The sequence below is a fragment of the Sinocyclocheilus rhinocerous genome, unplaced genomic scaffold (genome assembly GCF_001515625.1).
Source record: "Sinocyclocheilus rhinocerous isolate Xijiao unplaced genomic scaffold, SAMN03320098_v1.1 scaffold90, whole genome shotgun sequence".
Taxonomy (NCBI): domain Eukaryota; kingdom Metazoa; phylum Chordata; class Actinopteri; order Cypriniformes; family Cyprinidae; genus Sinocyclocheilus; species Sinocyclocheilus rhinocerous.
The window spans coordinates 730,643-755,556 of NW_015657969.1; the positions used below are offsets into that span (position 1 = coordinate 730,643).

Genomic DNA, 24,914 nt, shown 5'->3' on the forward strand with positions numbered 1-24,914 from the left:
GTCACACTTTCGAAATCCTTCATCACTTGAATTAAGATTATAATATTTTCATTTTAAAGGAGACATTGGATGCAAAATATCTTCATTTGCATATAAATGTGTCTTAGCAGTGTGTGGACACAACCACCTTACAATAATCCCCCAAAAACCTAAACAGTCTCAATTATAAAGCCATTTTGATTTTGGAGTGAATACCAGCACTCTCTTCCACCTTTTACAATTACTTTTATTTTGTAATTAAATTACGTAATTCCGTTACATGTAACTAGTTACTCCCCAACACTGTATATATATATATATATATATATATGTATGTGTGTGTGTGTGTGTTAAAAATTTAAATAATGTAAATTATATTTTGATTTATTATTATTATTCTTGTTGTTAATTTTTTTTTTTTGCAAAGACAAATGCTATTTATTTAAAATATACCTTTTTCTCTCTCTCTTTTTTTTTTTTTTTAAATTTGATTATAAATAAATAATTAACAAATTCTTGTTAATTAATTAGTTATTTACATCAGGACTGTCAAATTAAGACTTCAAAAGTAAAATTTCCCCTGACCCATAAATTCTGTAATTAGTTTAATTAATTTTTATAATTGATTGACAGTCCAAATGTACACACAAATTGGTAATGATGACAAATAGGGGGATGTGACTTGATCCAGCTTTTGCAAAGGTACTGAATCTACCGTTTATTATTATTTTGCAACGTAAGTAGCTGTGCATGGCAGAAAATAAATGGTTCTGAGGACAAGATCGGCTCAAATCAGTTCTCTAAAACCTCTTTACCACATTTTATTAGATTTTAATAACCCCTTTCATTATGAGAACAGTAGGCTTAGTTATTTTAATGCACGTGTGAATTTATTTGAGTGCTTCGATGTTAAATTGTTAAGAGCAGTGCTCTCACAGAGAGACATGTGCAGGGATTTGAGGCTCTTTTTCCGTCTGTATCTCTTCCTGTGTTTTCTTAGCTTTTGTATCTTCCTCTTTTTCCCTGCTTGAGTGTGTGTTGGTGCTGTATGAAGCATAAACAGTGTCTTAGTTGCAGTTTTTTTTAGCTGTGCTGTGAGGTCCCCCACTGAGATCTGTCCACTCGTTTCTTACATACACACATGCACACATACGCATGCAGGCATCTTCTTCCAGAAATAGCTGCATGCACTTTCCTATGAAACTCATTTTAACCCTGCAGTATTGGTGTGGTTCCGTCACAGGCTCCTGACCCACTTCACACTGCTTTACCATAGCTGATTTTGATTTACAAGGACAGTGCATATTTTTGTAAGCCTGTTAGTTTTCAGCTTTAGTACATGGACACGTATCATGACCAAAAAGCGAAAATTGCATAAGAATTTATATACAAGAAACAAGGATACTTTTAAAAAGGAAAATTTTATTTTTTCAAAATTTGAATTTACTTAATTTTAATTGTCCCCCTGAGGAACAATAAAACATTTAGCAGAACTTTTAGCTTTCTCATTTTAGCTTCTTACATTTAGCTTTGTATTAATATTAATTTTTATTTTATTATTAATTCAAAAATGTAATTAACATTTTATTTTTTGTTTAATGCATCTTTTTTTCCTACAAAAATTAGTTTCAGACTAAACCAAGGTTTCCAAAACTAGGTTCATGAGGGAACTGCAGGGGGGTTGTGTGTTGATGAAAAGCTAATAATTGATTAAATCAATGAAGAAATTGATATAAAAAATTACAAAAAATAATAAAAAAAATAAAAAATCTAAATAAAACAATTACTACAAAAGATGAAAAATTGTATTTGTTTATCTGCATGCCATTTGACCATTAAACATCATAAAAGAACTGTGAACATGCAAGTGTGATGTTAAATTATTGAAATATGAACTTCTCAAGTGATACTTCAAGTAAATATTTTAGCTCGAAGGGGTTCTGCTGACAAAAAATTTTGGTAATACCTGTTTGTGAATCATCTTTTGAAGAACCCTCTTATAGTGCATAATCACACTGTTGATTATAAAACAACAGTCTGATTGGACCTATCAAAGCCAGGAAATAGCGATTTTGATTGCATGTCACTTGAATTCGATATTATTAGTTGCTGTGTTGCTTGACAACCATAAACTCCCTACAGATATGCTAATGAACTATATTACTTGGAGGAATAATTGTTTATTTGTATTATTATCAATAAATGTAATTACTTTTTGTACGTAGCCTCCTCTTTCTTTTTTAAATAACTGTAATGCTCTGCCTCATGGATTATTGCTTTAACCTTGTAGTTAGCAGTAAATTCTGAATGGGCTATTAATTCTCTCCCGTTTTCTGTTTGGTCTGGTGTCCAGATAGGCTCAATTCTCTCCACAAACCTCACAGGAAGCCACCCATTTGCTGCTGGATTACCACTCTGTTTATCTCCCCCGTATTACTTTTCATCTTCCCCTTGTCTCGCAGTCTATCGCCTCATGGCTCATTGCCATCTCACCATCGATATTCCCCATCTCACTGCCCATCTTCACTATCTCACCACCAATCGGCCCATCTCACTTCCCATCGGCCCCTTTTCGCACCGTCCTCTCTAACTTTTTCTTCTAATATTCCCCTTTTTCGTCATCTTAGACAGATCTCCAGCAGCACTCTATATATAATTCCAGTGGCTTTTAATGAGTCTCCCTCTTATCTGTGTCTTTTATATCGCTCTGTTTCTGTCTCTCTCTGGAGGAGTAGGGGGCATCTGTTAGTCATCCACAGAGCCCATGTGTGCTGTACTACATACTGAAGAGAAAAGAGAGGCACGGCCTATTGATCGTGACTCGCAGTTGCATGTTCCCCGGAAACTGGAGAGAAAGATCGTGTCGTGCAATGCCAGAGTTTTGAGAGTTCTGTGCCATTTAACAAGTTATAAAAGATCCACAAAGAGCTTTAAAACTTTATTCATTTACTCCGGTTTAGTCGTTGTTATTGTAATCCGTCACATGGCTAACCAAGCGGTCGATAAAATGCTTTTTCTTTCAAATTATTGCAGGCGTGTAATAAAAGCAGGGCTTGCCAGCTTGCACACTAAATATACAAAAACTAATATGCTAAGTAAGTTTGAGATGTCGCCTGACTTACTGATCTAAATAGACAGTTATTTTTCAGTGATTTTTGACATCAGACAGATATATCATCAGATATATACGAGGCTTTGGTGCATATGGATAATGCCAGAATTAATACTTTTTTAGACTTTATTCACTTATTTTTTACTACTGAACTGATTTTCATCTACAGCCGCTCTTTTTTAACTTCCTTATTCAGTATTAACTTAAACTTGATTCCATTGCTGAATGAGACACATTACACCCTTTATCTGCAGAATGTGGTGGGAGGCGCAGTGTGGGACTGCTGCCCTCTTGTGGTTGTTCAAAATAATGTTTAAATACACACCCTACATATGTTAATAAGACCCAGCACTATACTGTTCATGGCCCACGTGTTTTAGCTACACAAACACTACAACAAAAAGACTAGAGTGACTCAACCTATTTCCTGACTAACACTATGCAGACAGTAAGAGCAAAGAAACAAGCAACATGCCACCTGATTGACAGTGTCTGTCAGAGCGATTGATCGTCAAACCTGAGTAGCCTTAAGGGAGTTTTTCTCTGCTTTTGAGGGTGGCTGTGTTAAATGAATTGAACATGTCATTTTAAACACTCATGAAATCTGTCTTCTAGTCTTACTGTCCTTCTTTAGGTGTCTACCAAATTCCACTTACTCAATCCCTCTGTCAAGACCATATTAGATTAGCTAATAATGTTGACCAGCTAATGATTGTTGAACAACTAATAACCAGCTTAAATCAGATGATCAGTTTATACCATGTTAGACCAGCTAATGATTATGTTGACCAGATTATGAATATGTTCGACAAGTAATACCCAGCTTGAATCAGATGATCAGTTTATACCATCTTAGACCAGCGAATGACCATCATCTTAGATCATGTTAGACAATCTAATGACCATTTTAGACTGTCAGACAAGTGAATGGTCAGCTTAGACCATGTTAGACCAGCTAATGATTGTTGACCAGCAAATGACCAGCTTAAACCAGCTAATGACCTTCTTAAAGTATGTTAGACCACCTAAAACCAGTTATGACCAACTTATATCATGAAAGACCATCTAATGACCATCTTAGACCAACTAATTATCATGTTGGCAAGATAATGACCAGCTTAAACCAGGTAATTACCAGTTTAGTCCATGTTAGACCAGCTAATTCTTATCTGTTTTTTTAAGCAGGATAGTGTTAATCACATTGAGAAGGGCAGCTCTATGTCTGTGTGTGTGTGTGTGTGTGTGTGTGTGTGTGTACATTGCAGACAGATGGAGATAGAGAGAAAAAGAGATGTTGTGTTGGCACGGAGAAACCCAGCACCCGTCTTCAAACAATAACAGATAAAAACGGCGAGAGAAAATGTTCCCATATTTACATAAATCTGAGCCTGATTAAGCATTTATCTATGCCAGCCTGATGAAAGACACTTCTCGTCCAGGTCTTATGTCATTCCTCTCTTTCTACCTTCACAATTCCAGACTAACGAACAAAATAAATGAGCCGAGCATCATCAGCGTACAAATACCAGCCTATACACCCGACTGAACATTAAAATGCACAGTTAAAATGTTGCAATCTGTCTGTTTCTGTTCCAACCCCACTCAAAAATGTGCCTTGCTGGTGGAGCCACCCCTTTTTAACGCTGGATTTCTGTGGCGCCCCCCACAGGCGGGGAGCAGGAGTGCCACGGGCAGGCGGATTCGCTTGGTGATTTGTACCGAGCGTTGGAGCGTGCCAGTCTGTCGCCTATTGGTGAGCACCGCCTTTCCACCCGTCTGGAGTACAAACACCTTTTCATCCGGCGTTGCAACGATCCACAGCTAAATGACAAACTGCATCATCTCCGCATCCTGCAGAGCACGCTAAAGGTATCTGACCTCTGCTGCCGCATGGGTCCCACTGCACTGTGTGTGCCTGTTTGTTTCATCTGTCCCGTCTGCCCGTCCATCCCTCTCCGTCTGTCTGATGTCTGTGGGGTTCTGGGGAAAGCAGGAATTTTGTGTGTTTTTTTTAAGTCCATTTCGACACAATGACTAAGCCAAACTGCTACCCCAGAATCCCATCCATGTTAGACGGAGTTCTCTGTCGGGTGTGAGAGGAGGGTTTTGGCCAAACTCTGCTCTGAACCCTGCTTCCCTGTGTGGGTTAATCTGCTTTAGGCTCCACCTGGTGCCATTGGGTCTTCCCGGGGTTGGGTCAGTCAGTCCGTGCCTATGCTGTGAAGCCCCCCTCCCCCCAACCCCAGGTTTATATTGGGGCAGAGCCTCCAGTTACATTGTGGGTATTAAAAACAATTGGTCAATAAAAATAAATTTTCCAAAACATATGATCTAAGATGTACCATTAATGATGAGCTAATGACCATCTTAGACAAACTAATGACCAGATTATGTCCCATTTAAACCGGATAATGACCATCTTACACTAGTTAATGACCAGTGTAAACCAGCTAATGACAATTTTAAACCAGCATATGAGCTGCTAATGACTATCTTAGGCCATCTTAGACCAGCTAATGACCAATTTAAACCAGCCAATGACTAGCTTAGACAAGCTAATGACCATCTTAGACCAGCTAATCACCATGCTGACTACCTAATAACCCGTTTAACCCAGCTAATCACATTGTTGACCAGCTAATAACAAGTTTAAACCAACTAATGTCTATCTTAGACCAACTAATGACCATGTTAGATCAGCTAATCACCATGTTGACCAGCTAATAACCAGTTTTGACCAGCTAGAGATCATCTTAGACCAGCTAATCACCATGTTGACCAGCTAATAACCAGTTTAGACCAGCTAATGACTGTCTTTGACCTGCTAGTCACCATGTTGACCAGTTAATAACCAGTTTAGATTAGCTAATAGCCATTTTAGACCAAATAATCACTATGTTGACCAGCTTAAATGAGCTAATGTCTATTGGTAAGGCCAAACTCTTCTCTGAACCCTGCTTCTCTGTGTGGGTTAACCTGGTTTAGGCTCTGCCTGGTGCCTTTTTTTTTCTTCCTATGGTTGGGTCCCCCCCACCTGCCCGGGCTGCTGCGCTGTGCTTATTATGTTGGGGCAAAGCTTCCCGTTGCTTTGGGAGGGTATTATAAACATCCCTTATCACTCAGGCTTGAATGAAAGACGGTTAATTGGGGGCACGAAGCTCCACAGTGCCAGAGGACTCCAGTCAAGTCTGAGCATGCTATGTGTGTTTGCGTGTGTGTCGCTCTGCTCATCTAGGTTGAGTCCACATCACTTCACGTCTACGCTAACTGCCTGTGGCGTGCTTTGACTATGACATCCTAACCACTGTATGAAGGAGACTGTATCTGTAATGCCCACCCTCCACTGCTCTCTTTCTTCACTCCCATAGGACAGGGAGGGCGAGGTAGCACTGATTGACAAGCTGCTGGCCAATCCTAAGCTCACATCCTCAGAGTTCCAGGAATGGAAGAAAGTTTACATGGAGCTGTTTTCAGGAGAGCCACAGCGGGACCGTCAGCCAAGCCCTGCCTCTGAGCCCAGCCCTGCTGCCACGCCTGAACCCGCCCCTCGCACACCCTCCCTCTCGCACACACACTCCTACATCGAGACTCACGTCTGACGCACACAAACGCACGGTTCGATCACTCTACACAGAAATACTGCCACAGTATTTGAAGTAGTTGTCGTTCACAACCAATGGACACTGTCTCACTTCCATGGACCTTAGGCTAGACATTCAAGCTAAAGTAAGGGTTGAATTGGTGTTTGTGGACTCTAATTTTGCATTTTAATTATGAGGCTGTGAGGAATATTTATGTACAGAATTAACATTTAGGGATATAATAATGCGTTGATGCGTGATTCAAGATGTAAAATTTCAATAAATAAGTTACATTATTCAGTAATCAACATAAAATAATCCAAGGTGTTATAGAGAGCATGTCGGATTACATGCACAGGGTGCACTTTAAGTAAATACTGTCAAGTTTGTCTTTCTCATTTTTCATATTTGTTTGTATCCATTTAAGCAATGCAAGTTCATATTTGTTATTTTCTTGCTCCATTATGAAATATAGTGTTTATGGTCTATAATTTTTGCAGAATATATTTTGAATCACAATATGCTGAGACTAGCCAGTAATAGTTATGGCCCTGCCTGTATGTGACAGATTTTTGTTTTGTTTTTTGTTTTTTAAATTATACGATTTTTAAATTTAATTTAAATGTATCATGCAATATTTGATATATCAGCCAATATTTGATATTTAATTGTGCATGCACATCGGTAATTTGGATTACCTGTCATCGAACACTCACTTAAAATTAATGTTTAAAAACTATTAACTAATTAATTAATCATTTAAAAACTAATTTTAAAATGAATACTGTACATTATATACTATTTTGTGATGCCTAAATTCGCTTGTAGCATTTTACAGTATTTTAATTTTAGGCATGAAAATAATTATTGACTTATTGTGCAGTATTTAAATTTTGGGCATGAAAATAATTATTGGCTTGTTGTATCAGCCACAATTTTTATGATTTTTGATTTCAGTTCATCCATATTTTCATTGTAAGTCTGAACTGTCAACTGTGATATCAAGATCTCCAACATTTCAACCTATTAAACATACTGTACTTTTATGCCTCACAGCCTTGTTTTAATTGATGTCAAATTTGATACAGCATCTTCCCTGATTAAGGTCCGTAAACACAAATTCACTTCTCACTTTTGCTTGTGCTTTCACATTCTGACAGCAATCGTAGACTCAGTCTACACGTGCTTTTTAAATACTTGAAAAACATTGTTTACGCAGGCACAGATAGCTGTACAAACAAAGCTCTCTCAATGGCTCGACTCACAACCCGCAAGCTTCAGAGTATGTCACTTCTGTACACAGGGTTGCCATGGTTACCAGTCCTCCAAGTGGCTTAGACAAGGAGGGACAATGCCGTCGCACGGAGAACAAACCTGGCCTACCGCTAGACAGGAAGCCGAGGTAGAACCAGAGCACTTGAACTTCAGAAATGGAAGCTACGGACTGAACTCTGAGAGGAAATGCACATCTGAGGCTCCGTTCGAACTCTAAACACACTGACTGGCACACTGTTGTGCTGCTGTTCCTGTGTTTGTCTGTCTTTTTGAAGCAAATCTCTCAGTGGACACACAGACGGTCATCACACAAAATATCTGCCATGTTTATTTGCTACTTTAGCATACTATATATACTCTAGTGTATCATACTATATTTATGATCTGATGTTATACATCGGCTGGCCCCGACTTATAGCACTATCCACATTTGTGTGGAAGTTGTGTGCGTGTGCATGAACATGGAACTCTAATGTGGTTCTCATCTCACCACAGTCTGCGTAGAGTGTTTGGATATACCAAGAAAAGGCATATTCCCGGTTCAAAATCAAATCAGTTCTATTGACAGAATCTTTGGCTTGGTGCCAGTTTCCACAGTCAGCAATTTTGACTTGACTCATAGTAATGCTCTTAAAATGGAAGGCTATGGGGCAAGGCAATTTTCGGGCAGAAAAGCAGCTTGTATTTGTGTCTCCAAAGTTGTCTAATGCCGAGTTCACACTGCACGATTTTAGCCCGATTTTTCACTCGCTGACAGGTTTTGCGAAATCGCCGACAAATGTCTGAAATCTGAGGCAAATCGGTGCTCGTTCACGCGAGTGACAATCACGCAGTGTGAATTATCAAAGACGCGATCTGGAAGCGACCCAACTTGATATTTAGGCCCTGGAATGTGAATTGTACCAGGAGAACCCCGCCAAAAAAATTTTTACTTTAACCCTTTACTTTAAGTTTTCAGTTATAATTTGTGAAACATTGTTTTATTTAATATATTAAATATATTATTTTATAAAATAATAATAATTATTATTATTATGGATGTACAGTCTACCATTTTTTTTTTTTTATTGATTTGTATCAGTCAGTTGCAGACATACATCAGCCAAAATTAGATGTTAAATTGTACATTGTAAAAATGTGATGCCTGAATTCAATGCATTGAATGCAAATGAACTGCAAATTTTAGTGTTTTATGTGTGATTTATTTAGATTTTTCATTTAATTTAAAACAATAAAGAATTTTTATACTTTATCAACTATTTTCCATAACATAGATATAATTATTGGCTAATCCATATCGGCCACTTTTTATGTACCAGTGCATCTCCAATTATAATGCTTATTGTTATTATTATTATTATCATGCAATATGTTTAAGTCCTGTGAATCGATGAGTTTTTGATGGATTGTGGTCCAGTGCCTTGTCCCAATTAGAAACGAGTCAAAATAATTGAATGTGGTAATTGACAGAATGCAAAAAATGCTGTAGATAGTGTTCAGCTTGTATTGAACCTGGAATATTTCTGTGCCGTGAACACTTCTCGACAGAGCATAACGCCTTGCCAGACTCAGCCTCTGATTACGGATGAGCGTTCAGTGAAATGCGTGGGCTTTGATTGGTATAAAATTGCACAGGCTCCATTATCCAGAAGCAGCATTATCTCTGTAACTTGAGTCAAATTATGGAAGTTCTCTCTTCACTACGGTTTCCTGATATTATGAGGTGAAATTATGTGTCTCTTTGCAAATGAGAGTTCATAATCAAAAGCAGATTTACACATGATGTTCCTAGCACAAAAACTTGCATCCTTGAGTGAGCAGGGACGGCACTTACAAGTGATTGTGTGTCTGTGCACAAAGTGTGCCGTTCATTTTTAATGCTTAATCTAAAAGAAGTTTTATGGACTATTGTGTCCAATTAAAACATTTTAGGAGAATTTGAAGAATAGTATTATGTTTCATTATTGTATACCTCTGTTCGGATTCAAGTTTTCCATTTCTACAAGCTGCCATGCAGCTGTCCTGCACAGTGCTGCTAGTTTAGGGACATTTGTGTTAAGACAACAGTGAGTTTTTATGACAGCCGTGGTCATCACGACACATTGCTGGTCTCAGCCCAGGGACTCGCCGCACGGCTCGGCCGGTCAAAGCTGTTGCCCTGAACTCACCCCAGCATCTGTCAGAAGCAGCAACTCGACTCCTGAAAATACATGTATGTCAAAGTTCGGGAGGTTGTCCATCTTTATAAACTCTCAGAGCAAAACATCTCTTTCTGCATGGCTTGGAGATATACCAGTCACATTTTTTTGTTTGTTTCTAAACCGAAGCTGCCAAATGATTTAATGTCAGTGTTTCAACTGTCAGGAAGGCTGTGCAGACCAAGAAGCACTCAGGCGCTCAGCAGACACAAAAACGCTTTATTTGAGATTTTTAGGAACATACTGAATGTTCAGAAGTGAGTTTATTGTATGATAAGATGTGTATTATATGATGTACATTGATATTTCAGGTATGACTCTGATGATATAATGGAGCACATTTCATTCTGTATGTAATCTAAGACAATATTAGCTTGACTCAGGTGCTAATGTGTCCATGAGAATCATGGGAATGCATTAGCTCTTAGCGAAAGTGATTACCAGTGGATTTAGAGCTACTAGAACGGATGTCTATTGGTATTTTACTTTAGTAATATATCAAAGTTATTCTTAATTTAGTGAAAACCATGTTATGTTTCTTTAGCTGCCCATTTTTTAACACAAAGTTGTTGTAAAACAATCTAGTTTATCAATATTTGTGCTGCTGCCTGTCTTTATTATGAGTAGGGCATGTCATTTGGGCAGTGCAGTTTCCTATGTGTTGTGTTTAGCGTACAACCTGGTAAAGTTTACTTTATTTATTACATTAATTTAAAAGAGACTTGTTGCTTTCTCCAGATTTCAGTGTGGTTATACCTAGAGCTCTATTCATAGTGACCTAGTTTCAGGAGCTCCTTGCTGCTTGCTTTAAAACACTTAACAGCATTTTACCCCCCGTTCAAGTCTTCTGTATCTGGGTAAATAGAAATCCTGTTTTCCCTGCCACTTTACCTTCCATGGATCCATGACACAAAGATAACCCCTGTCCTTCAACTCTCTCTGCCCCATGACAGCCATCTGTTTGTCTGTGTGTATGTGGGATGGTGTTTGTATTTGACTTTTAGGTCTCCGGAGGGTCTTGAAGAGTCATTATGGCACACTGAATCCCACACAAGGGCCCTGGTAGTTTACACACTTCCCTCCAGGCATCATATTCTGTGTCGTACTCCAGCACATTTGTTGTACACACCTCCTGTCCTTCCTGCCATTTCCTGCCTCCGAACATAAGCACACGTCTGCCCCCTGTTGTGGTCAAACCATAGCAGAAGCGATCATTCAGTAGGGGCTTTAGACGGGTCCACAGGTCTTGCTCAGGACTGTAGCGTTCAATGTCACAGAAGGCCTCGTACATTCCCAAAAACGTGTAAATTCTTCCCCTCACTGTTGCCATCTGGTGGCCAAATCTGGCAATGGACATGTTAGAACGTCTCTGCCAGGCATCCCCTTCAAAGGCATTCAGAAACAGCACTTCTTTGCTGCTCTCTGGGCTGTTGACATGGATGCCACCTGAGATGTAGATTCCTGTTCCAATATTAGCACAGGCATGCCCATGAACTGAATACGGTAGGGATACAGCACTGCGCCAGCACCCTTCACTCATATTGTACATTTCTACAGATGACAAAGCAGGCTCACCCTTCTGGCCCCGTCCGCCAATAGCAAAGATAACACCTTCCACCACACAGCAGGCAAACTGTGCCCTCTTCTGCAAGAGTGGTTCCATCTCCTCCCACTGCTCAAACCGTGGGTCATAGCGCCACACCTGGTCAGTAACAGTCATCGCAGCACTTTTCTCATTCACCTCATCCACCTGCACCACCTCACCACCTAGTACAAATAGGAAGTTCCCAACAACGCATACTCCCTGGTGCTGTAGTTTATTTGGCAAGGATGTTGAGAGTGGCTGAAATTTCTTACAGCAAGGTTCATAGGTTAGGATCTGATTCTGGGGTCTGTTTGCCTCTGGTCCTCCTCCCACCAGAAGAATCTTGCTCTTTGTTGCTCTTAGGCTGGTGTGGACACTTTGCAGTAGAGGTTGTAGGGGACCCTGAAGGTGGTAGTTAAGTGCTTTCTGTACTACGCTGTGGATGAAGGGTGTACGTAGAGCAGGTTTAAGTGCACTAAGTTGAGACAGCTTTGTATGTGGAATCAGACCAAATCGGATCCGACTGAGCAATGCATTACTTTGCAGGGCAGATTGTGGGTTGCACTCTAGCCAGTCCAAAACCAGCTGCAGAAGATCTATCTCCTTCACTCCTGGCATCTCCTCAGCTACGAGCACCTCTTGCAGAGAATCAATGTTTAACTCCATTAGCTCAGCTTTGTATTCCTCAGATGCAAGTATCCTGCACATGTTACTGCCAATAAAAGAGTTGCTGTCATCGAATGCTTCAGAAAGGCCATAGCGAGCTGCTATATTAGCAAAAAAGCAGCAGTTGTCAGGAGCAATGCTTTCGGAGATGTATTGAGTGCAAAGATCCACAGCATGGGTGATCTGTAGATAACAGGCAGCCTGTAGTGTGACCTCCAAAGTGGAGGGTGACAGTGAGATCCATGAGGTGTAGATGAAGTCCAGTATCTGCTCCAGTCCCAGAGATGACAAGGCTGGCAAACTGATAGTGCGGGCACCAGATTCCAGATTGTAGTCCTTAAACACAGACCAGAAGTAGTCACTGGAACAGGCTAGCAAAGTGCGATGAGCAGGGAACTCCACACCTTCTGCCTCCAAAACAACATCACACATTCGACCCTCTAGACGCAAGCTCTGGTACCGAGACAGAACACCTTCTCCATGACTGTTGCTGAGCATCAGGTAGTAATTCATCGCTTGGAGAGGAAGGGAGAGAAATAAGGAAGACCAGGGTCAGGAACAGGTGAGTCAGGACTGAATGAAAGTAAGACAGCACAAAAGGAAGAGGAAAGAAAGAAAGGGGAGGAGGCAGAGGTGGTTATGTCGACTTGCTCCTGTAAAAGTTGTCAAGACTAAACAATAGAGAAGAAAAGAAAAAGGTCAGTACACCAGCCGCGTCTGTTGGGATGTGGTCCATGACTTCTCAAAGCATCAAATGAGCATGCTTTGGGAGTGCAAAGGGGTGGGTCAGCCATTTCTCCTCCACCCAGTGGGCAGACTCCAAACCTTTTGCCTCAACAAGATAGGCATGTTTTCTACCAGATCAGTAGAAGGGAGGGGGGAATGATGGGCAGACAGTTTGGGGCCACGGGAGGTAAACACAACTTCGAGCTAGTTGCCCTTTCCATTTAGCTAGATGGGAACAGCGAGAGCGGGAGGGATCAGGCTGGGGGTTTATTATGATATGCAGATCTGAGGTCATCTCTTGATAAATAAAGGAGTTAGTCAGCACTGTGGATTTCTGTCTGTCGCCACCAGAAGCCATATCTCACCAAGGTGACAGGAATAGAAACTTGAGTTGATCAGAGGGACAGTCAGGACACAGTCTAGCCAGAAAAGAGAAAGAGAGAGGATTGATAGAATGAGAATCTTGCCTAGAGGACAATGAGAACCATAGGGAGATTGTTTGTCAGGAAGACACAAAGACAAAAAAGTTTGTTGTCAACAGGAGACTACAGAAATTGACTTGTTTATGTTGGCTAGATTACTGATGAGTGAGGTTTATTTATAGACTTATAGTACTTGTGTGTAAGTGTGATCCACAGCGAAAAGGACACATCCCAACCTCGTGAACATCATACCCTTATCCTCCCTGAATAGCTGCTGGCTCAGAGTTGGGATGGGGCAGCATCAGGCCAGGTTGCGGGGGGGGTATTAAATATAAGAGCAAGGGGTTATTATGATAGAGCTTCTGGTTACATTCTCACACCCTCTGATCATGATCACATTGGTTTCTCCACTGTCTAGAGCATTCGCAATACAACACATTTACAAGGTAATTGGTAACTGGAGATACTTGTGAATGCACTCGCACTCAAGTGCAACTGCAACGGGTCATGATTAATCATAGAGGGGTGTGTGTGTGTGCCACTTGTGTCTCAAGGAAGTGGTTTTGTAGTCTCACTGTTTGTACTGCCAAATCCTGTGCTCACCTTACAACCCCTTTGGATTCTCGCTTTAAAACAAGTAATTGGCCTTTTAGGGACCTTGGCATGTCTTTCCACTCTGCCTTGTTGTGCATCAGTGGACATATTTAAACACACGTTACAAACTGCAGGGGTCTAAATTTGATGCATTAGTTATGCTACACTTTTTAAATTTCGTAAACAAAACCAGACTCCACTTCATTGCATGCTTGAAGATCTTTTGCAAGATCATGCTCTCTTCCGTCACTGCAAAATCTATAAATACTATTTATGATCAACAATTTTACATCTGATGTTTTTTTTTCATGCATTTCATTGCAGATACATCTGATTTATGTGTTCAGGCACTTTGTGAGTGTGTTTGTACTCTGGTCTCCCTGTTTTGACCCTTCAGTCCAGAATGCTGTCAGACCTGAGTGGCGTTCTAAATATAACGGTGTCTGATCTTCCTGTTAGGGGATTTGTTTGGCTCTGGTGGTCATGGTGAATTATTTTGATATTCTCTAATGAACACAAGGCTTATAGGTGAGAAAATCCTTTTAATTAATGCACATATTTCAAAGATATACAATCTGAAATGTATAATAGTAAGCATATGGTAGCAGAGAAGACGACTGTATCAAGAAATCGACGAAAGTTTAGATATGCTGAGCTTCTCAGTTAGAAGTTTTAGAACTACAGGCTCTTTTTGCATTGCATTATGGGTAATAAGGGAATTATGAAGGCTTTGTTGATTAGTTAGACAGCTGCTCACTCTCTGTGTTCCAAGCACCTCTGCCAGATGCCTAATCCTAAAAAATTCCATTCCAATTCCACATGATTGATAGTTCCTGTTATATCATTGTACTCACATTCTCTCATTCTCTCAACCAACTTCATGAGGTGCATCCTGGGAAGCTTTTCCAACAGGTTTGGATGTATTTCAATGTACACTGGACACTTGTTGGTTGCTTGTCTTTCACTTCGTGATCCAATTCACAATATACATTGTTTCAAAGCAGCATTACTGAAAATAGTCTTACAAAATTAATGAAATTCATATGTAGACAATTTATCTGAATTATACATGCATGTGTTTCCCTGCTGCCAATGCAGACTGACTGACTTTGGAGCAATACATGATCTTTAATAAGGACACTTTCACCCAAAGGTCATGACACCTGCTGCTAGTAAACTAGATCACAGAGCAGTATAGATACATATGGTGTGATTTACAGTACAGGCGAGGAGACGAGCAGCTTTACACTGTTAAACTGATCCCAGTTTATGTACATAACAAACCGATGGTGCGGCATTTGAAATCCAATTCTATTTGTTCAAGGATAACAAGTGCTGGCTTCCTCCTACGGGTTTGCTTTTGGATAGAATGTGAAATCATGTTTTATTATGCAACAGCCTACTCATGTACTGCAACACACAAGAACAAAGCCATAGATAAAGAAAGAGATGTGTAGGGAGTGAAAACAAGCCTGCAGCGTGAGGCCTTTTAAGTAGGGCTGTCAATCGGAGGAAACTTAATCAAATTAATGCATGACATTCTGACTAATTAATCAAATTTATAGCAATTATTTGCATATTAATCACTCTATATGTAAAATACATTGAAAGAATATTGATTTTATGGTGTCACATTTGTTCAAGTCTTACAAGACAATCTGGCTTTTTTAAAGGAGAATGGAAGAATTTTAAGAGGAATCGTACTAGCCAATGTCTTCAGTCTCATATATTCTGTTTTATGATTCATTGATGGTAGTAGGAGAATACAGAACTTCTATAAAATCAAACTTAAAGGGATAGTTCACTCATTAGGGTGAGTAAATGATGACAGAATTATCATTTTTGGGTAAACAATCCCTTTAAGCAAACACACAGTACATTTTAAAACACAAAATACAGAATTGGATACAGGGGGGTTTAAAAAGTGATGACCTATTTTAGACAGACTAAACCCTGGTTTAGAGCTTTGAGTTGCTCAATTCCCATCAGTCTTTGCTCCGATAGAATCCACCCCCTCAATTATTATTCTCAGGTCAGTAGGTAGCGTTGTCATTAAGGCTTGTCGTTGATTCCATTGCGACTGATTCTCTGGGAGTTTGTGGTAAATACATGAACCTGATTGGATGGAGATAGTAACCAAATCCTTGGATAAAATGGGGGTGGAGTCACCTGTGAAAATGAGAAGAATTAATTAAATGGGGTTACCAGCATTAAAAACAGTATAATCTCAAGGTAGCTTGCTTAGCAAATTCTGTTTGTTTTTCTTGCACACACACACATGTCCTACAAATGGACGGAGTGGGTCACAGAGCATGTTTTGCTCTATAATTGGGAGGTCTGGTGAGGCATGCTGGGACTGCACACAACAGACGGTCTTTCACTGCCCCACTGATCTGTGGGGTATTAATAGAGTCTGATTCGCCCTCATACCCCTTTACACACTCAAAAAACACCTACTCACACACTCCAGCACTGACATATGCACACTAACACACATGCAAACTACTTTTACAGCTACTGACACCATGTGGTCATTTGTGTGAACAGCTTGGGGCCTTTCTAGATGATTTCAGTGATGTGACGTATTTAGAATAAAACGATTGCTCTTTTGTTCCTGCTTGCATTTGTGTGTGTGTGTACATAAGATTGAGAACCACCAATGTTTTTTGACTAACCAAAAATAGTAGATGGGGGAAAATGGGTGTGAGAGTGTATATTTGACTGCCAGATTTACCTGTCTTGTTTAGTCCTTGGTGACCCATCTGAGTTCACTCTTTACGTTCTGGAGCTCGGAAAGGTTGACGGCGGGGCCCGGTAGTTTCACAGCACCAGGCAGGGGCTTTTTCTCCTCTGGAGTCACTGGAGACGCCTATGAAGCCAATTGTGAAAGATATTACTGAGTGGCCCTCACAAAATCACTCAAGAACGTGTTATATTTTACTGCCAAAATAAAAAGAAGGAATAAAATTAATTTAAAAATTAACAACTGAAAATGAAGCTTCTTTCAGAAGCACAGGGTAATATTAATATTGTTTTCTGACATTTTATGATAAGCAAATTTGCCCCTAAATTCTTATTTTACTTTATTTTTCATTTTTAAGATTTTTAATTCTGTGTTTTGTGTCTGTGTTAATTAGTCGTAACTAAGCATATTTCTTTTTACTAAATATAAGAAAAGCATATTTAAATAGTTTATTAGTACTTATCATTTAAATAAACATTTTGAAAATTACAGCACACATTACATTATTAATAACAATGTAAAACATCCGTATTTATTTCTCTTTCCACCTTCATTACTAGTTTATTATTGTTTATTAGTACTTCATGATAGTATTTATGTTGATTTTAAAACATTGTAAAAAAAAAAGTACAGCATCACATTCATAATATTCTAATGAGAATCATCATTAGGAATAATGTAAATCTGATAAATAATGTCAATTCTATATATTCCCGAATTGGATATGTTTATTTTAAAGAAAGAAAGAAAGAAAGAAAATGTATAATTGAACAATGTTTAAATGGTCCAAATATAAACTAGCCTTATGTAAAATATTAATTTATTTACCGACTTACTTACATTTAAATGTGATCTGATTACATGATTACAGTTGTCTTTATGTGTCTAATTTGTTTGATTATTTATAAAATTGTGCAAATGTGTGTATGTGAGCTTTCTTCCAGCAGAATCTGACCTCCTCTGCGTCTACTGTATCTTCTCTCCTCTTCACAGGATGTCCCGCCCCAGGACGCAGAGCCCCCATCGGAATATTAAGGTTGGCCTTTGAGACAGATAAGAAAATCCAGTGAGATGGTTACCATCGCTGCTACACCTCACAGAGTGCTGAGATGAAACCACCCCTGACACTGCTCGTTTCCTCCTGTAACCGCGCCTATAATCCAATCACCAGAGTACCAAAGTCTTTTAAGCACACGTAATATTGTGCAATGGTCAAGCGTAGTTGTCGAAACCAAACCTTTCCACAAAACCTGCTGGACGTGTCTTCCTGCTGGAGTTTGTATTTCATAAAGAGCAAAGTGCCTGTATGGAAATGAGCTGCGGGCAGATAAAACAGTGAGATGACAGACATCCTTGTGTTTGTTGAGGCCCGACACATACAGCCTGTCTTTTTTTATTCTGGTCTTTATTATGTGGCATCTAAACGCAGCATGTATTGTGAAAACAATGTCCAAATGTAAATGTATTTACAGCTTTACATTAGGAAGAAAGTAGCTGGATTGTTGCCACATCTCTTCTCTTATATATTATTATTGTTTTTTTTTCTTAACCATCCTATCATTTTAGTGAATCTCACAAAAACCAAGTCACATATCAACCCAAAATCAAAGGAAAATAAATTATATTTTGTTGCATTATGGTAATGAAAATTTAAAGAGGAAAATGTTTAATTATAATAAAAATAATCTTACAATGCAAAATTGACTTTATTTAATTCTTTTTTCATTTCCATGTAGAACCACAAACACTTCTGCCTCTTTTTATACATTATTGTCCTGCTGTATTGGTCACACAAGGTCAAACACTCAATTCAATTTACAGTTTTGCAATTCAGTGTTTTGATTAGTGCATGTGAGATCCCTCGACCAATCCCAAACGCTCTTAAAGATTTGGCTTTACTCCAGTTTTGCATGCATTTCATGGTCCAGTACATCAAATGCTTGAGTTTCTTCTCTTTTTCACTCTCTTTCCTTCTTTCATTTCTCTGGCTTTCCATCTGTATAGGCTGCTGGCTGTTTTAGGCTGTACAGTAGTGACCATGTGCTCCTGTGTTTGCATGTCTTCCTTCTGCTCTCTGACGGACCATATCCTGAATCTTGTGTATGCTTGGGCTTTTTTATTTTTGGTTCATGTGTATATGGAGAGGTTTTATGGAAAGATAAAGGTGTCTATTTTTAGCTGAAGTGTTCAGTGTTTGTAAAAAATTGTTCTCTACACTGTGGTGAACTGTTAAATGTCGTTCTTTCTGTCTATGTTATTGCTCCTAGCCAGACATATAGTTACAGGAAAAAAAAAATAAGTGAACCCTTTTGATTTCGACATAAATTGGTCCGTGACTGATCTTTAACTACATCACATCAATATAGACAAACACAAACAATGATACATTTTCATGTCTTTTTTTAACACAAAGGAACGTTTGATGGAGGTTTATGCTGCCAAAGGACATTTAACCAGATATTACAACATACTTTCACATGTGTAAAAGTAAAAATATGAAAAAAATGTTTGTGGTCATTTGTTTAGGCAGACTTCACATTCAGATCACATTTTAACCAATTTAAGCAGAAATCCACATAAAACCACAGGGTTCACATATTTTTTCCCTTCAACTGTATATACCGGTTAGCAAAAGGAAAAAGGCTGTAAGGACTTTAATTAAAGTGTACAAGTCTATTTTTATATAAATTGTTTCTGTTTGGATAAGAAATGTTTTCCTACCAAGAAGAAAAAATGCTGGACACACATCAACACCTTAATGTATTTCATGTACTTGTGAATGGCCTTGTGTGAGTACTGTAATGCAATGTACATTGAAATGTGTTTTTACAGTTCTAACTCAGTGTTCAAAATAGGGAACTGGCTTTTCAGATTAAAATATTTAATGTTGACATGTTTGAGTGTTTTTGAGCAAAGAAAAGCACACTGGGAACCATTTTGTGCCAATAAAATCAATACAGAAGTTCAAAACTCACACTGTACACTATTCTTAAATTATGTTCAAACAAAAAACACACACACCGCTGGCGTAATACTCACCTGCAGGGCTTTTACGTTGGACGACGGCTGTTTAGACATTCTGTGTAGTTGTGTCCACGTTCCTGCTGTCGAAAAGACAGAAAGAGACAATGCATTGATCAGATGGACAGACAGGCCCGGTGTGGGTTTGAATGCATGTATTTTGTGTGTGGCTATGTGTATGTATGTTAAAGAGAGCCGGGGAAAAGTAAAGCCCCCCTGCGGCTCTCAGGTGCCCTTGGATAGTCTTTCAGTTGCTTAGTGATTCTGCAGTGTGAAGCAGGTAGCAGCTCTTACCCCTGAATCATTTATGTTAACATGGAGAAAACAGGGCTGGGATAACACACACCTACACACACTTTATACTGGATATGAAACGTGAGGTGGAATATCTACTGATATTGTAAATATATATATATATGAGGTTAGTTTATTGCTCAGTGACTGCTCATTAATAGCTCAGGGAGAATTAGTGGAATTATCAGATATACTTCATTGAAGTAGGAATTTTGTCTCCGATGATTCTCCAAACACTTTTTTAGCATAAGTTATAAGAGAAAGAATTATACAGAGTTTGTACTGAACTTTCGTATTTTAGATTATCTGAGAATAGTTGAGATCACTTTCTTAAATGTGAGATTACTAGGGTCTTTTTCTCAAGAGAACTATCTTGAAAAGTAAAACAGGTTTAAGCAAGATTCAGATATTATATATATATATATAATTTTTTTTTTGTTTGTTTGTTTTTTTCCAGTTCAAAAATATGTGGTATAACGTGGTTATAAACTCATAGCCTATCAATGGATATTTATCATTACTATCATTATTTATTATCAATGGATATTTATCATATGCTCAGTTTTATCAGTATCAGTTTTAGTAACATTTGAACATTATAGGATTGAAGGTCTGTGCAAAAAATGATTAATAACAGCCTTATTTGGAAAAATCAGAAAGAATTACAAATTCTATATTTTTTAAGAAAATGAAGCATGATAATTTTATATTAATGTACACAAATGTGTGTGTGTGTGTACAGAGTTTTTTATTGGTATTATATTATTGTATTAACAATAATGATGAATGGCGACAAAAGCAAAACTAAATTCTTAGTTTCCTAAGAATGACCTCGGGAGAAGGGGGAGAATTTAAGAAGAAGACAATGACATACTTGACAACACAAACCAACACGGAAACAAGCACATTTTACCACCACATTTCAAACAGAGAATGAATGTTGAATGACTCTAATTTTGGTCTCTGACAGGAAGCTGTTCGGAAATGCGTAAAATCATCCATTGCCCTATAATGAACACAGCTGTAGGCAGATGAGCTTTGATTATGTGCTTGCGGGGAGCTTTCTGCTCGGTTATGCTGCTGATGGAACATCCCGATGTGAACACCTATAAGAGGAATCCTCCAGTCTGCAGCCATCATGCATGGTAATGCATCTGCAATATTTATATCAATACTTTCTGTCTTTCAAGGTCTCTCTCCTTTTTTAACTTAATACAGGTCTCGGTGGGGCAGCCAGGATTGACCATGCCGGTAGGGATTCTGAGAGGTTCACAACCTTAGCAACCGTAACCTGCGATGTTGTTTGCACATCAACAGCAGTGCATTAGTACTAGTGGTGTTGAGTCACTGCTGCCAAGTGTTGAGCTAAATTTACCTTTCAAAGAGCAACAGAGCAGCTGTCCAAAACTCCTCCAAAATACACTTATAAAACTCCTCAATGTCCAAAATATCAGTCAAAGATCAAACTAAATCTACTGTCAGTATTAAAAAAACATATAATTGGAGGGAAAAACTAGGACCAAGTCACCTTTGGCAAAAATAAATTGTTTTTAGTTTCTAGACTTATTACCTTCCATCTCAAACTCTAAATTTAACCACCCTACAGTATCACAAACCCCACCAGATACTGAAATCTCACACTGAACAATACATTTTCATAAGCTCCCACAATGGTTTCACGGGTGCAATTTATTTGCATTTAATCCCCACTATGACTGGAAGTCTTCCAGAAGTTCTAGACCTTTCCAACTGCTCTGACAAGATTTTCTCTTTTATTAAAAAAAGTATTTGATATTCAAAATGGTTAACATCCAACAAAAAGTCAAATGGTTGGTTTGTTTATCAAATCCGTTGAATGTATTATTCGGAACAACTCTGTTTATTATGTAAATCATCAAACGTCATCCCAATCATATGTTTAAATGCAATCTAATTCTGCTGCAACAAAACCACAAGACAGACAGAAAAAAGTATCATTTACATACGTATCATCACAGAATGCTAATGCTTATGTAAAAGTACAGTTATACGGTTCAAATTAAACCTGCCTGTTGTTTCGGAGTGTGTTATGTAGGCCTGAATCCTGCCAGAGGCCTGAGTCATTATCACAGAGTCCCCCGCAAAACGTATACATAAATCATACTTCCTTATGAAATGAGTGAAACATGAGTATACTTTTAGAAGCTGCTAAAGGAAAGGTCAATGTAAAGAGGTCAAACTTTGAAATGTTCTGATTTAAACACATTTTATTTGTCTCATTATCATCATAATACTATCTCTGGCATACTTTACCTAAAGAAAAGCCGTCCAGTATATCTACTGTGACCTTTAACACTGTGTTAGTTTCACACACATGCAGATGAACACACACTCATCCTTCCTCTGTCCTCAAAAGTTGCATACCTGCTGACGTAACAGTAAACCACTGCTCCCCGCTGTGAGACAGACAAATGCTTTCCCTTAATGGACTAAGGCAGTCTTGACTCCTGTGCGGTTCTGGTTCTGTTCAACACCTTCTCTCTCTCTTTCTATCTCAATCTTTCTGTCCCTCACCACAGGTTGTAGTGGAGCAGGGGATTCCACTCATATCTGGGATTTTTTCACACTATAAATAGTAGTGTGATACACAGAGGGGACCTGCTTTCTGTCCACCCTGACTGTTCACTTCACAGACACTATATATGATCCATTCATTCACAGTCCTTTCACTATATACAGATACAGTGGGGTCCAAACACCTGTAAGTGAGAATCTGGAATTCAAAATGTAATTTAAACATGGAGATAAATAAAGTTTTGAATAAGAATATTAAAGTGAATAAGAAATATTATGCACTATTTCTATGTCATTAATCAAATAAATTTGTGTCACTGGTCAACTGAATCCTTCATACAAACGGTCAGATGTTTTTGCTTCCATTGAAACAAGATGGTCTTTGGATCATTTTCAAATCATGCTGGAAAACATGATTATTTATTTTATATTAATAATAAAAATAAATAAACTTGCCTATTATATTAATTTGGCACATTATTAATAAATAATAATAAATATTGTTATTTTAATATCTGTCTGTCTATCTGCCCACATAAACATACATATTACAATAGACTTAACATTTCATAGATTTATAATACATTTTATATTATAATTATTTTATTTATTTATTTATTTACTTACTTGCTTACTTATTAGTATGAATAAAGTTGCCTGAAATAAATAATATACTACATATGTTATATCAGTTATTTATAAAACAAATTTATTTATATCATTAATAAATTAATTAGAAATTATATATGACAGTATATGGAAAAATCTAAATATTACTGGTTTAATGGTTATATATATATAAAATGTTTTTTAATTTTAAATAAATAAATAAACTTGCCTAGTCATCTTAGACTTTTTGGACCCCACTCTATATGCCCAACAGAAACACAGAATTACAACAGCATCACTTTAAAATTGCATTTTTAAATTGCCACCAAGTTCGTGTAAGATGTACATTTGCATATATGTAAATGTGTGCTAAGTGGGTATATTTAGGAGACTATAACCTAGATCGAAATGTCCTCAATATGCCTGAACATAAGAGAGAATGTATAAATAACAGCATTACTAGATCAGATAATGAAAATGGAAGAAAACAGAGAGTTCAGAAAGAGTGAATGGTGACAGATGAACAGACATTGACCTTTGCACGACACAGGACCCTGATATCATGACCCCGCTGTGCCCTTACCTGTTCAGCTGCCAGCGTGAGGTCCACACCTCCACACTGCTTTGTGTTCTATTATGATCCAGTCAAAAGCCCTGCCTGTTCTCTGTAAGGTCCTCTTCTGCTCTCTTCCACGCAGTCAGAGAATCACAGAGCAACAATACTTATTAAGATCATGACCTAATTTAGGCTCCAGCACGCAGAGCCCAGGGAGGCATCTGATTGGCCCATGGTTTGACATGACGACCCATTCCCGGTGGTAACAGCACTGCCAGTTTAGAGGAGTATCAGATTTTAAACTAGGCAGATTTTGAACCACAACCGGACAGGTATAAACAAACGATGGAAGTTGCACATAATTTCACTGGAAAAAATTGATTTCTTAAACCGAACTTGGTGCTAGCAACACCAAAGTCATGGGTTTGATTGCACAGACTGGTATAATGTTGCTTCCACTCACAAGGATAAAAGCATCTGCCAAATGCATAAATGTTAAACATGATTGAGCTAAATGCACTGAACTATTTACGAGGCTTAAACTACAACCATAAAACGGAATATTAAAGACTGTTAAAGCATCTCCTGTCCTTACCTGCTGCCACTAGGACTTGACGTGTGATCCTGCTCACTCAGTTCCTTGCTGAGTATCACTGCTGAGTATAAACCTCTACTGGAGCTCAGAGCTGATGTGAAAGGTGTCCTCTACAGACAGCAGAGCTATGCAAATCCTCACCTGAATTCTCCTCCCTCTACTTGCCATCACAAACTTCCTGCTCATCCTGCCCGTCAGCACATACTGTATGATACAGGTCAAACAGAAGTATTAAATCTTGGAATCCTTTTTAATGTGCATGTAACAATTACATGCAAAGATCACATTACACTTGAAAGTTAATGGGATTTGAAAGTGGCTAAATGCATGGTTGAACAATGCAAATATTGTTCGAAGTTGAGTGGAATATTAGTTGTATGACACTGTCCTTTCAGTGTCTGTTGT

The 24,914-nt window shown here is 38.4% G+C and overlaps 3 protein-coding genes across 19 annotated transcripts in view; 1 reads left to right on the forward strand and 2 right to left on the reverse strand.

The window, feature by feature from the left end:
- LOC107721875 (connector enhancer of kinase suppressor of ras 2-like) overlaps positions 1–18,331 on the forward strand; it is a 112,265-nt gene extending 93,934 nt beyond the window's left edge. For 11 of the 14 annotated variants that reach the window (XM_016530053.1, XM_016530052.1, XM_016530055.1 and 8 more), the window contains 2 exons: positions 4,761–4,960; positions 6,460–6,893. In XM_016530053.1, the coding sequence (XP_016385539.1) occupies positions 4,761–4,960; positions 6,460–6,690 (431 nt within the window). In that variant the 3' untranslated portion in view covers positions 6,691–6,893. Of the gene's footprint in view, positions 1–4,760; positions 4,961–6,459; positions 6,894–17,874 lie in introns of those variants that run through there. The other 3 variants (XM_016530063.1, XM_016530064.1, XM_016530065.1) reach the window with 3 other exon arrangements.
- LOC107721877 (kelch-like protein 34) lies at positions 10,914–13,187 on the reverse strand. The gene has a single exon (XM_016530067.1). It carries the CDS (start codon positions 12,907–12,909, stop codon positions 11,146–11,148), a length of 1,764 nt encoding a protein of 587 aa, XP_016385553.1. The 5' UTR covers positions 12,910–13,187; the 3' UTR covers positions 10,914–11,145.
- On the reverse strand, positions 14,670–24,082 carry smpx (small muscle protein X-linked). 4 transcript variants are annotated; one of them, XM_016530072.1, is made up of 5 exons: positions 23,942–24,082; positions 19,921–19,982; positions 17,837–17,923; positions 16,873–17,007; positions 14,670–16,307 (listed from the first exon to the last, which is right to left on the reverse strand). In XM_016530072.1, exons 2-4 carry the CDS (start codon positions 19,957–19,959, stop codon positions 16,882–16,884), a joined length of 252 nt encoding a protein of 83 aa, XP_016385558.1. In that variant the 5' UTR covers positions 19,960–19,982; positions 23,942–24,082; the 3' UTR covers positions 14,670–16,307; positions 16,873–16,881. The 4 variants fall into 4 exon arrangements, with proteins under 4 accessions (XP_016385558.1, XP_016385555.1, XP_016385559.1 ...); XM_016530069.1 differs by having other exon boundaries at positions 19,921–19,985; XM_016530073.1 differs by lacking the exon at positions 23,942–24,082 and adding an exon at positions 22,600–22,786.
- Between the last annotated feature and the right edge of the window lie 832 nt (positions 24,083–24,914).

Excerpts from the sequence above, each read along its gene's own strand:
- LOC107721877 (XM_016530067.1), bottom strand. The coding sequence starts at position 12,909 with ATGAATTACTACCTGATGCTCAGCAACAGTCATGGAGAAGGTGTTCTG.
- smpx (XM_016530072.1), bottom strand. The coding sequence starts at position 19,959 with ATGTCTAAACAGCCGTCGTCCAACGTAAAAGCCCTGCAG. Across the intron at positions 17,924-19,920 it reads CCAACGTAAAAGCCCTGCAG|GCCAACCTTAATATTCCGAT; the intron begins GTGAGTATTACG and ends TCTGTCTCAAAG. Across the intron at positions 17,008-17,836 it reads ATACAGTAGACGCAGAGGAG|GCGTCTCCAGTGACTCCAGA; the intron begins GTCAGATTCTGC and ends TTGGCTTCATAG.